This window comes from Ischnura elegans, chromosome 4 (assembly GCF_921293095.1).
Source record: "Ischnura elegans chromosome 4, ioIscEleg1.1, whole genome shotgun sequence".
NCBI classification, from domain to species: Eukaryota; Metazoa; Arthropoda; class Insecta; order Odonata; family Coenagrionidae; genus Ischnura; species Ischnura elegans.
Window position 1 is genome coordinate 40,062,699 of NC_060249.1, and position 14,241 is coordinate 40,076,939.

At 37.2% G+C, this 14,241-nt stretch overlaps 1 protein-coding gene across 1 annotated transcript in view; it reads left to right on the plus strand.

Annotated features, from left to right (window-relative positions):
* The window catches only part of LOC124157305 (testis-expressed protein 10), a 29,031-nt gene extending 15,028 nt beyond the window's left edge, over nt 1-14,003 (plus strand). Inside the window, exons 8-10 of the mRNA XM_046531925.1 lie at nt 2,763-2,914; nt 8,562-8,733; nt 13,077-14,003. Of these exons, the coding sequence (XP_046387881.1) occupies nt 2,763-2,914; nt 8,562-8,733; nt 13,077-13,137 (385 nt within the window). The 3' untranslated portion in view covers nt 13,138-14,003. The remainder of the gene's footprint in view (nt 1-2,762; nt 2,915-8,561; nt 8,734-13,076) is intronic.
* Nucleotides 14,004-14,241: the final 238 nt, after the last annotated feature.

Here is a 14,241-nt window from a genome sequence, read left to right on the forward strand (position 1 = left end):
TAGGAACTTGCAACAATTATTATGGGCCAGTTTTGTTATGTCCAGTTCAAATTTTTACATTGTATGTTAACCAAAGGTTACACAAATTCTTCAATATAAATTCAAGAGTTTTTCTAAATGTCTGATCTACGTTGTTTATGATCACAGATCTTGTGAAATTGAATATACATATCATCTGTTGATAAAACATCTTGTGTTCTATTTTTAGAGAGAACAGATACTGATATGTTCAGTAGCTATGGTGTAGTAAGAGAAGGGAGCTTTTGTGTTTTTAAAATACCTCCCCTTGAGCCAACATAGATTTTTGAACAAGGTCACATTGAAATTAGGGTTGATTTAAGAAATTATCTGATGGCTGACCAAAAATTTTATTCCTTTTTTATGTCTCCTGTAGTTAGTTATTTAGAATTATTTTTTCAAGCCTTCGTAAGTAAGCTCCTTTAGAAGTACAGTGATTATGATTAAGTAACCTTTTAATTACAGTGGAACCTCGATCTATCATTTTTCAGGGGAATGGATGAAAATACAATGAGTGTGGGAAAATGGTCAATGCGGGAATGTTTGGATGTCCCAGGAAACACTGGATTTTTGCGAATTATGATATTCATTAATGGATTCAAACAAGATTTTAGCTGATTACAGTAATATTATTACTTTATTGAAACACTTATGTCATATTGTTGATTCGACTTAAATCTCTTTCAAATATACCAAAGGCGCACGCCAACTCGCTAAAAATTGTTTGCTCTCCACTCGGCATTTACCCTGCTATTATGGATTCCTCTCTGATGTAAAAATTCTTATCCAAGAAACGCCATTTCCAGTACATGTATTCATGAGAGCAATGTATATGTTATTCCTAAAACAACCGCTTTCGCCGGTACAGTGATTGGTTATTAGATGGATCACATAGGCCAAAAATAGACAATTATTTGTAATGTTCCTGTCCTATAAATATATTTTTCATGTAATTTAGGCAATGTGTAAAGCATGAATAATGTTGAATTTAACATCAGTAGCATGCCCACCTGAGCCTCGGCTTCATCCAACTTATTGTTTTCACCAGGTATCTCGCTCTTCCCCCAACCCTACCGTCATGTGCCAGCGGACAGCTCGAGGCGTTCTCCAATGTTCACTCGCTTCTATCCCGGATGCTTTTCTTCATATTCAATTATTTTCAGTCCATCTTTTTAAGTACTCACTTGTTTCTTCGGAAGGGCCATGGTCCGAAGACAGATAAAAATAAAACTGATAAAAATTAAACCTGACTTTATTGAACCCACACAGAACACACTCGCTAGTTTGAAGTCAACCCACCCTGGAAAGTACAGAACCAATCGTAGGAGATGAAGTTCGGAATTGATGGAAGATTCGGAATTGAATTCGGATTTCGCGTACGGCGTACGCAAAGCATACTGCAGAGGGTGAAGCATGACCATATGACTGTGCCATGAAATTTTTTGTCCTAAATAGAAGGAAAATTATTCATTCTTTCATAATTAGCGTAGTGCTAGAATACCAGATGAATTCGGATTGTTAGTAGGGAGAAACAAAATATCCTGAGAAGATATCCCTTCGAGAGTAACTCTGACAAGTGAGACTTATAGTATAACTCGTAAATTATAACCTGATGTCCTGTTATCCGAAAGAAATGCCGCATCAACTCCCGAGAAGTTCAGCTGCGAGTATATCGAGTTTTGCCAGAAATCACCATTGTATTTTTCAACTATTTCCTTGCTTTAAATGCTTAAATAACATTAGAAATACATCGTGTTTGGTCTCATTCTTTTTTGAATGACGTGGACATTACAAATATTTCAATCTAATAAAAGTATAATACCAATTGCCGAAATTCATTTTTAGTCACCTGGTGGGCTAATAGGTGATTTCATGCAGCAGTTGACCTCCAGAAACTGGGAACTTTTAAGCATGTAGGCTGAAAAAGGTCAGTGGGTGAGAAAAGTGGGGGGGCGTGAAAGAGGAAAGCTTCAGAGGGGGGGAGGCGAGTGCTGAATGGAGGGAGATAGCAGATCTTGGGAAATGCGCTAATCCCACAGCACTCAGCTTCTCCCAATGGTAGTTCAATCTCCCGGGGAAGATTCAAACTATGTGTCTGTCATTATTAGCCCGAAATAACATGTTGTAAACACTTCGTCTCATTTTCGCCAAATGATGGATGCGGGAAAATTATACGACGGGACTGTGGCCTTCAAACGATCGATGTGGGAAAACGATACTTCGGGGAACGATGGATGTGTATAAAATTACATTGTCTTTATGGAACTTTATTTGGGACCAGGAACGGCGAACCATGAATGCAGGAAAACGATCAATGCTGGAATGATAAATTGGGGTTCCACTGTACTCATAACATGGTAAATGTTCATGGTTGACAATATTCATGTGAAGGGCACTACTAGGTGATTGTGATTGTCAATTATCAGTTCAGCTTTTTTTTCCCTTCTTTGGACCATTTATAGGATCTACCAATATTTTTATTCAAATCATATTTAAGTAAGTTCAAATACTTTACGTGCATTTATATTATTTTCATCAAATTCATTGAACTACTCCATATACCTCCAACTTTCCTATTCTCCAGTTGCTGGAATATCTTATTTGATAAAGTAAATGTTGTGATCTAGTTCATGTTACCTAAGGACAATTTCAGTGTTATCATTGTGACTCCTTATTTTGTGATTGATCCTGGTCATTTAAGCACAAGTGTCGGGTGAATTCTGTAATATCTTTTTTATTTACAGGCTATCAAGTTTTGAGCGTTGGGTGGAAAGATTACCTGGAATATTGGATTTTCCTTGTCCTAAAGCAATGGAAATTTTGAGCCAAATTGCTCAACGCTGTAATGTAGCAGTATTCCATTCCATGATAAAGAGCATACTACCAAAGTTGTTTTGTAAGTTTTTCTTTAAGACTCTTGAACTCACTTTATGGCATGTTGTTGAAATTTCTTTTTCAAGCTAGGAAAACTATTGTAAATGGCTTAGGAGTTTTTAATGATTTTTATGACACGCAAAAGTTGCAAATGTGAATTTTTGTGTGAATTCCGGGGTTTTCCCGTAAATACACGAATTTTGTATTATTAGCAATTTTCTCTAATTCATGGGCGATTTTCACCAACTCAGATGCGATTTTCATAATTTTTTTCCTCTGCTCATGCTTCTTCCACAAAATTGTTTTTCGAGGCGTATATTTACGCCGTACTTTTTTCACTGCATTGGCCGCTTTCCGACACAACAAATTTCTGCGGACCGCCGTTCCCGCACAGCGCCATGAAATCCAGAGAGATGTCTCATTTGAAAGTGGCCTGAATTTCATGGTGCCGTGCCGAGAACAGTGGCCGGCGAAAAGTCATCTTGTTTGAAAGTAGCCTCAAGGTAGCCTTACCTTACCTTACCTATGTGGCCACTCAAACCTCAGGAGGTTTTTGGCCTCACCAACAACATGTCGCCATCTATCTCTATCCGCCATCCATTCTGCATCTGCTCTCATCTTCCCTAAGTCCCTTTTCACTTGGTCCTGCCATCTTAGTCGGGGTCGCCCAAGCGGACGTTTTCCTCGGGGTTGATTTTCAGATACCATTCTTAGCATGGACTCATCTTTTCTCCTCTTTACATGACCGGCCCATCTTAATCTCCTGCTTTTTATTTGCGCTATTATATCCGGATCTGTATATAATTCTCTGAGCTCTTTGTTGGTTCTGATCCTCCATACTTCATCTTCATTAATAGGACCATATATTGTTCTGAGGATCTTATTTTCAAAAACTATCAATTTCCTCTCCTGGTTTTTTGTTCAATTTCCTCCTCAAGGTAGCACTGTGTGTATTTCATGCCATAGACGGCACACCGCCATGCCGAATTGAAATGGATACCTTGCTGACCGTAGACTACGCCGTGTCGTCAACTGCGTCATTCGACTTGTTTTAAGGCATCCATTGAAACCAATGGTTATTTGAAAGCATGGTGCCGTGCCGTTGACGACGGCCGGAGCAAAGCCGGTTCGTCTGAAAGCGGCAGTGTGCCATCTATGCCGTGAAATACACACGGAGCTACATTGAGGCAGCTTTCAGCCAAAACAGCTTATTGCTGGCGGCCATTCCCCGCAAAGTGCCGTGAAATTCAGGCCTCTTTCCGACAAGACGACTCTCTGGATTTCACGGCTCTGTGACGTGAACGGCGGCCCGCGGAAATTCGTCGCATCGGTGAGCGGCCAATGCAGAGAAAAAAAACACGATTTCCACTAAGAAAACATTCAAGAAAATAAGGTGACTTGTTTGTCAGGAGGATGTCTAAACCGCATTCACACGATACCTAAAAAGTAGCCAAAATGCCATGGAATCTGCTGGTTGACTCACTCAAATTAGTGGAGGGTTCAAACTATCCTAATGCATACACATTCTATAGAGAGTTAACCCTTACACTACTATCGACGAAAATATGCGGTAGGACGTTTCTTGACCCAGGAGACGAAAGCTGCAAATATACAATTGAGATTTTTCTATGCAGGAGAAAGATAGCCAAAAATATACATTCCCTTGCTCTCCCCTGTGACCGTCGGGGGTTCGCAAAGTCTTAGTTTCGGGACTTAACTAGCAGGACTTAGGCCGTACTTTCGAAATCCGGGAGCAGGTACCCGGACCCCTCATCTTATATTACCCCTCTTTGTGGTAAGGGACCGCAGTCATACAATTGTTAATTCAGTTAGTTTGCGAAATAAATAAATTTTATAGTTTAAAATATCTTTAAAGATAGTATGCACGCATTCAAAGACTTTTATTCACGTTAAAAAAAATTCTTACGTGCTTTTGAAATTCCCTCCTGTCGTGCGGGTGGGCTAACATCTGCTATCTCAAGGGATCGTAATGCGTTGCCGGCAGTTGACGATTTTTCAAACTAGTCTAAAAACAACTATTGTGTCACCCAGGCCCTTTTGTCGCTCATCGAAATGACAGGATAATGCTACTTCGAATGCCATTTCATAGCTAGCGGAGTTTATGAATGATAAATCATTTTAATTTGAAGTCCTCCGAGTCATTAGCAGCTACGTGAAACAGCCTTTAAATGCCTTGAAACCTGACCCAGGTTTTCCTTCCCTGAAAATGAATGAACGAGATTGCATTCTTTTCCAAAGCAATATCGTCTCGTCAACACTAAAAACTGGTTGAGGGGGAAAGGAGCCACTTTCAATCACAGCTTGGAGTTCATCAGAAAATGTTGCGGTGACTGCGCTATCAACACTTGCATATTCACCTGATATCGCCGCACTGAAAATACCTGCTTGCCGTTTAAATGCTGGAACCAACCGGAGCTTTCACTAAATGTCTCGGAGCGATTACAACCCTCGTCTTTTTGTACAGATTCACTTTGAACTTTCCGTATGTGTTGACCGCTTGGTTGAAGTTGGTGCGGCTGAGGTGACTGATGTTTTAACTTGGTCTTTATTCAGAATAAGGCATCGTGAGTTTAAACTTCTGTGCAATATCGCTTTGACGCTCTCCATTTTCAAAGCCATTGACCTCTTTAAATTTCTCTTCTAGGTTTATGGTTTTTCTCGATATCTTGATTTTTCTACCCGCATTCCTATTTTTTGCCCCTTTCTCTTGGTTTTTACTCTGTATGGCTCTATCAAAATCACCTTCTACTGCTGAACTGTATTCCTGAGATGCAGAGGGCCTACGACTGCTGGGAGGTATTGAAGCCATTTTGTTTGATAGCGGACCCTTTTGTGTGTTGATGCTATTCATACGCAACTCAGCCACCGCTCCATTTCTCCCCCGTGAATACCGATGACCTTGAAGGCTTTAGCGTAGACCCTCTACCTGGAAGTCAATCGCCCGATAACCTATGACAGCAAAAATAACGTCTCAAACCGTATTGCTTAAAAAGAAACTCATTTCCACTAGCTCCACGCTTAATTAATGATCTAAATTAACTATTGTCAGTCTATTAAGGAGACGAGATGAATTACTTTGGTAGGCCGGCTATCTGGACCCAATGACGAGTAATATTTTTGGCCATTGCATAGAAATGGATTTCGATTAATATATAAACAGAAAAGAAGATTTGAGGCAAGCAATATTAATAATATGCATAAAATGATAGCAATTTCGTGTGTACGTAGTGTAAGTTCACGTTTTATCATGAGAGCGTTCAAGTTTTTTGATTAGGCTACACTGCATTGCGATGTCTCCCCGAGGAACGAATTTGGCTATATCGAAATTGCGCTATACAAGGCATGGGTGTATGCTTCTTTCTCAAAAAATATAAATTAAGAATTGAATTCTTTGTCTTTTGAGCTGCGTTAAAATGTTTACACAAAATTCTACCATAAATATTAACTAATATCTCCATTTCAGCATAAAAATCAACATGGTAATTGTTAATGCATTGTATCCATTAATGTTGACAATAGAGCGTCATTCAAAATTTTAAAATTCTCAGAATAAAACGAGGAATTCAATTAGAAGTCTGCAATTTACGTGTAAGCAACAATCATCCATATAGCTAATTCATGTAAACAAAGCATAAGTTGACGGGGAACCAATGCCTTTGGTAGGGTTATAAACCGCGAAAGGAGGGAGACCAACTACCCTCGGAGTCCGAGATAATGCGGAGTCCCCACTAGGAAGGATCGAAAAAGGTTGGTGTTGAGAACGTGTGATTATCCGCAAGAGCTTTCTTAACAAATGTTCGACATAAATGCTCCATACAGGGGGAACCGAAGAGTCTCATGGAGGTCAGTCCTCAATTCATGCTAAGGAGAGAACTCCACCACCTCGAAAGAGTTAAGGAAATTATAAATGAGTCTCCAGAATATTTATAAGAGTACTTTTTTTTCGATAAAACCAATTATTGCATTTGCAAAACATGACAACCTCTAAAGCAGCTGCTGTAAAGTCAATACCTATGCAGATGGCTTAAAAGGCTTCAACCAAACTTAGTTCTCTTATGGTAGGAAACCTAAGCAGAAAAAAAGGTATTTGAAAAGATCTCAGTTTTTGATACCCAAGAAGTTTCAACTATGTACAGACATGAAGCCCGACTTAAAGACAAAAAATTCATGGCCTCGAATCAATGGAGACAGAGAAGTTGATATTGGGGTTGGGAGAATTAGGGAAAGTACTAAAAAAGCAAAATTCCTGGGGTTCAGTGGATATAATTAAAGCAATCCAGGAGCTCAAATTGTCTGAGACATCTTTAGTGCCTTTAAGCAATTTGGATCCCCTCTGCAAATGTGGACTCAGAAATATTTTTTTCCTGCTATAGCACTGTGTTAACAGATAAGAGCACTAATCTAAAAGAAGACAACTTGATTACAATAGCAATATTTAATTTGAAATTACAGACATTCACAAGTAATTTCTGTTCTATATAAGCTGGATATACTGATATGCGAAGGATAAAATATGTAAAATAGGTGAATTCAATCAATACTCCATCTATATTATTGCTTAAATTATCCCCGGTCAATAACATCCTAAATTTAGAGCAATGGGTGGGCCACTGAAAGCATGGCTATCAATCAACATCAATTATTTTGACGTTAAAATAACACCGATTTCAGGGCAAAATAACATCGCTTTTGTAAAGATATAACACCACTTTTGGCTATGAAATAACCCCACCTTTTGCATGTCTCTAGTTATATGTTATAAATAACTTGGCAGTTATTTATTTTTGTTTTTTTATTTTTTAAATAAGGCCATTTACATATTTTCTTTTTTAATATTTCCTCCTTTACTAGGGTTGAATTAGCTAAAGTTAATTTCTGCTCACTGTCTGATGTTTTTTCCTGTTATTCCAGGTAGTAGTTTCATCCCTCTCATTTAAAAATTCATTTATCTGGAGTACATGTTAGAATGTCATTGCATTTATATAATAATAATAATATATTTATTTGCCTGGAGATCTTAGTACATACATGTTCCATGATATACGGCACGTCAATGTTAAGTTACAAAAAAAAAGACATTTAAGGAAATAATAATAAACATTACCTATACAGAGCATATTTACATAGTTAAATATTCGTCAATAGAATAAAATAAATGCATAAAAAAGAATTCCTTCACCTTAAATTTAAAGCTAGACATTTTTTCCATGCTCTTAATGTTTCTGGGAAGTTTGTTGTATAGTAATAGTCCCATGTTTAGGGGGAGAGGCTGGTTTTACTGGTTCTGATGAACTTTACATGTAAATTGCTAGAGTTCCTGGTGTAGTGGTTGTGAATACAATCGTTGGTAGTATACAAACCCAAATTGCGTTTAGCACAGATGATAGCACTCAACATATAAACACACGGAATTGGGAGAATGGAGAGTTTTTTAAAAGAGGGCGATGTAGATGGCGATTACAATGTCCTACCCTCTATATTAATTAATAGATTTTCATCAATTTATTTTTTCTAATCATGTCTTTGAAACACACTACATTTATCTCTGAAAAATGTTACCACATCATTTTTAAATTTTAATTTTCTGTCCTGTGCTTTTACTTAATTATAGATTTTTATTTATAATGTATTTTTTAAATAAATTTCAGTGTATCTGAAGACTAGTCCAGATATTACTGGGAATGAAGACAACTTGAAAAGGGCTTTAACATTATTGCATTGGGTGAGGAATTGGAATAAGGAAGAACTGAATAGTCTACAAGAGATTGTAATAATGTACCCTCAGCTAACTTCATCTTTGGCTGAACTCTTCCGAGTCAGGTAAAGAGGTGGAACCTATTCATCAGTGTGCATCCTCCCTTGATATTTTTTGTTGCTGCAATTTTCTAGAGAGTTGATGTATCTATCAAATCTGTCATCACTGATTTTATTGAATCTAGTCTTTCATTAGTTATCAGTATTTTGTGATACTTCCTTTGGCTTAGTCTACCTCCATCCCTCATCTGTAACTTAGTTTTTATGAATTATAGACAATACTATATGAGCACCCACTGTTTATTTTTCTTGTGAGTTTGTGTTGAAGTACACGTATTTGATTTTTATATGCTAATCTTGGGGTAAGTCTGCACATCCAAGATTGGTTTACTTATTAGAGTGGACTCTCGTTAATACAAAGAACATTATTACGAAGTTCCATTTTTACAAAGTAAATTGTTGGTCCCAATGAAAAGGCTAATCCAATCTATAGTAAAAGAAACGTTATTACGAAATTTTTTGTTATTACAAAATTACCAACCTCAGTTCTGGCGATTATAAAATAAACTTTATTACGAAGGTCCAAAGGTAAGCAATGGCATTTAGGTGGATATACACTACGCTACATGTACTACTAGTAGTAATTGTGCTACGTTTAAGTTCTCCTTGTGCTTGTGCCCAAGAACGTCAATTATCGTTCTTTCTTCAGTATCGACACAACATCATATAATAAGCTTCATTCCTGTGAAATCATGGTGACCCACTCATTACCGATCTTGAATTAGCTGCATGATAAGTCCTCTTCCGATGAACATTCCACCAGCAGAGATGGGGACATTTGAAAAATTCAAGCATGCCATTCAAATTTTCAAATTTGGCACTTATGGAGTTGGCCGATGCGACGTGGTGTGGCATAGAGAAACTCGCACTCGCACGTTCTGAACAAAGTATCAATCAATCCATTGTGAAGTCAGGAACTGTTCAGTTTTTCACCCGTTCTACCTTCCCACCGACAGGGAATTTTTTTGGCTCCAGCCACGTTGCACGCCAGCTAGATCAGATCGTCACAATCATGAGTTGACACAACATTTTAATGCAGTGTTGCATTCTACAAGATAACCACACTGTTTGATGTCTTCAAGGCATTTGGAATATCTGGAGGTGCTGTTTCCGAGTTTTTTAGCGTGGTCAAAGTTCCATCATCTTAGTTTGACAATTTTTTAATAATCCATTAATATGTTGAGGTGGCTACATTTTGTTTTGAAAATGTACTACAATAAGTGAAAAATGCTAGCATATCACAAGTATTGAGGCAGTGATTGTCGTCAACGTATTCCCATCATTCGCGATACTTCTATTAATGTATAAACTCTGTGTCCTGTTAGCTGCTTTACGGGTGGGGATATCCTTGAAAATATACTTAGTGCTGTAATTTTTGGATTTCCATTGCCTATAATATATTAAATACCAGTATAAGTTCAGGGAAATGACTAGTTCTCATTCGTAAAATTTTATTTTCTGCTAAGCTGGTTGTAGAACGTAACCATGGTGATTGATAATAATTTTTCCCCTGGAAAAGATGTTTTAGATATAACTTCGCGAAGCCTACCAATGAAGTAAGAAAAAAAGGTATTCAGTGTGGGTTGCATAGTTTATTTTAATGTATTAACTAGTTAAGACCAAAAATTTCGCCATATAGTAAGCATTGACCTTTATGGGATTGTCAAGTTTTGGTCAAAGTAAAGGCTAATCCTACCCTTGCACCCCCATATCTGACACACTCTGCTCCACACTCAGAACCATTGGTTCCCCCTTTAGTATATTATAACCTCTTTGGATGTTTTGCATAGGTTAATCAACTTACGAATAAGGTCTCAGAATGCATCTTTTTCCTATATCGAGGATTTACTGCATTTGTTCTTAATATAATACCGTATTTCCCGGCCGATAAGACTTTTTTTTTCTAAATGTGCTGTAAAATTTGCCTGCGTCTTATGCGCCGATGGTATACGGATATCACGGGTATAACTTCATCCTATAATAAGCAACCGTTTTGACAGGATAAATAATTACCATTAAGTATTTTTTAGTGTATCAGGCATTGAAAATAGTTCAATTCATTAAAAATTTTGATAATAGCACTCTTTTGAGCAGGTTGTTAGAAATAAAGTTTTAATACGTCGATGTCTAACTCCCTTAAAAAAATTCCCGGATAAATCAGAAATGCATACAATGTAGCATGCTTAGTTTAATCTTGGAATGGGTGCTGCTGCAAAACTTACATACATTGAGCCAAAGGAGATGTCATCTATATGCTAATACATTGTATCTCTCACGATAAACTCACGAGTCTACCGGCACCACCGGCACTCAACCTTAGGTAACAAAGTATGAGCTCGGTGTTCAGTCAGTTCAGGCGTAATACGTATCTTTCTATTTAGTCTGCACATGTGCTTCTAAGCACAGAAACTTAAGCACAGTAATTTCTGTATAAAAAGTCAAAATTGGAATGGGATCTAAAGAGAGAAGATTGTCGTACAGTATTGCGTTTAAACTTGAAGTCGTGAAATATGCTTCGGAACACGGCAACCGGGCAGCTGCAAGGCGTTTCGGCCCACCTCCAACCGAGAAGATGATACGAGAATGGCGGAAGCAGAAGGTAGATTTAATGAATGCAAATAAGAGTAAGAAAACTTTACGTTCATGTTCTCCGAAATGGCCAAAGCTTGAGGAGCACGTTAAGACCTGGATAATAAATCACAGGAAGAACGGGATCACTGTTTCAACAAAAATGATTTTAATGGAAGCAAGAAAGTTGGCGATAGATATGTCTATTGCCGATTTTTCTGGGACAACGTCGTGGTGTGAAAGATTTATGAAGAGAAATGGTCTGTGCATGCATACTAAAACCACAATAGCACAAAAACTGCCACCCGAATACGAAAGAAAAATTATCGAATTCCATAAATACGTACTTAACCTGAGAAAAATGAAGTGTTTTGAAATAGGACAGATAGGAAATATGGATGAGGTTCCCTTGACATTTGATGTGCCATCAAATAGAACTGTGGACGTTAAAGGTGCATAGACAGACATAAAGACTTCCGGCAACGAAAAAACACGCCATACTGTTGTCCTTGCGTGTTGTGCTGATGGTTCAAAACTCCCTCCTTTGTTGATCTTTAAACGAAAAACGCTGCCTAAGTGTACAATTCCACATGGAATTTATATTCATGTTCATCCTAAGGGATGGATGGATGGAGAGGGTATGAAACTGTGGTTGCAGAGGGTGTGGTCCCGGCGTCCAGGTGGACTTCTGAAGAAATCGTCTTTGTTAGTGTGCGATCAGTTTAAGGCCCATATAACGGAGTCCGCAAAAATCCTTGCTACAGAACTGAAGACGCATCTTGCTGTGATTCCTGGTGGATTGACTTCTCAACTGCAGCCTTTGGATCTTTCAATCAATAAACCATTCAAGGGATTTATGCGTGAAGAATGGATAAAGTGGATTGAGGCACCAACTCACGATTTCACACCGACCGGAAGAATGAAACGGCTGTCAATTTCTACCGTTTGTGAGTGGGTGAAAAAGTCCTGGCAGAAAGTAAAAACTGAGACTATCATAAAGTCTTTCAAAAAGTGTGGAATCAGCAATGCGCTAGATGGAAGTGAAGATGACATTTTGTATGAGGAAAGTGACGACTCCCGAGAAAATATCTACGCGAATGATTTTAGCAGCAGTGATGAGGAATTTCTGGGGTTCTATGATGAATATACTCTGATATATTTGCTCATTAATAATTTTAAAATTTTTTAATATTAAAGTTCCGTTTTTATGTAAAATGTTATCATTAAAATTCTTTTTTGTATTATCCAAGTATTTTAGTTTTTTTCGTAAATTTTAACCTGAAAAATCCAGGTGCGTCTTATGCGCCGGTGCGTCTTATAGGCCGGGAAATACGGTACATATCATACACATGACTTGGAAGCTATTCCACAGCATGACTATAAGTATGGGAAGAGACAAGGAATTTTAGAAAGGTATGTTTTCTTGCGATGGTTCCTAAAAGAAATGCTCTTCCAAAGTTCATTATTATGAACCTCCTGTTTTTTGGTGCCATGATCTTCAAAATAACGAGAGTCTACTATATCTTTTTCTCCTCTTATGATAATGTATTTTGCTTAGCAATCAACTCAGAATATCCATGCAGACACATAGCTCTCATGACGATTGTTATAACCCTTGTATGTATTAGTTATATGTAGCTTTCCATAAGTATGCATGTGTTAACAAATATCAGAACCTCTCCCCTTGGCCTAACTGCTGTAATCTAACGTCCTATATTATGATAAAGTCTTATTCTCAATTGAATTGAATGTGAAAAATTTTTGTTTCATTTTTCTTGCAGGAAAGAATACTTGGGAGAAGAAAGCGAGTTCAATATTCTTACAGAAACAGTGAATTGGTAGTTTAAAATAACCATTTTGCTATAATTGATTAAGCTTTATTGTGGATATATTGCTTCACTATGCACTAGTATGGAGCTTTCTGTTAATTTACTGGTTATTTATGTTATTTGCTTGTGGTAGAGTTGACCTTTCCACAGCTATTTGTGTCATATTATCCAGAAAGAATTTCCTACATCAGTTTTGTTAGACTGTCAATACCTGTATTTTTAAATAATACCAGATTGCCAATATTTTTACATTTTTACACTTTAGCTCCATTTAATGTACTTATTCAGCATATAAAAACCACGCAATCATTTTAGAGCAGTTATTGCAACTGTCATTTCCTCAAAGTGATACAGTAAAACCTTGATTATTCAAAAGGATATAGTATGAATTTTTGATAATACAAAGCAAAACTGTTTGTTCTGATGAAAAGCCAATGCCAAATGTATGGCAAATTTGATTTAAAAAATTTCATAAGTATGAAATTTTGGAATTCTTGAACCTTGGCCGTGGTCTACAGGAGGAAATACAATAAAATATCCATACAATGAATTTGTTGGGACTGGAAATAACCATGGCTTCCCTGTAGGGGGTTTTGTTGTATGGAAGTGATATGCGAGTTGAATATTCGAAGGTGCATCCAAGTGCTTTACGATACAAGTCTAGTAAATTTTTCAGTCTTGCCTTATTCACCCTTAAAAACCTTTCCTATAGTGATGATAAATAATTTTTATTATTTACCATCAAATACCGTGGGTATCACCGCATGATTTTCAATCAGCATATTTCTAATTGATATTATTGTAATTCTCGTCCATTCTGTGCTACATCTCATCGCTTACTTCATGTACAGTCTGAAATTAAAGGAATGCCAAAATTGATGCCTTTGAATAATATATTTTTAAAGTAAATCAAAATTTTTCTAAGTGTCTGGTTGATATTATTGTTAGAGTGTAATAATTCAGTATCGATTGGCGGTTTTATGCAGCACTTTTGTTTGAAAGAGCACATATTACTCTTTAGACTCATGAAATAAAATGTATTTTTGGAATCCCATTGAAATACCAGTAAATATTGTACATGACTGGTATATATGTACACCCATGTCTCATATAGCGC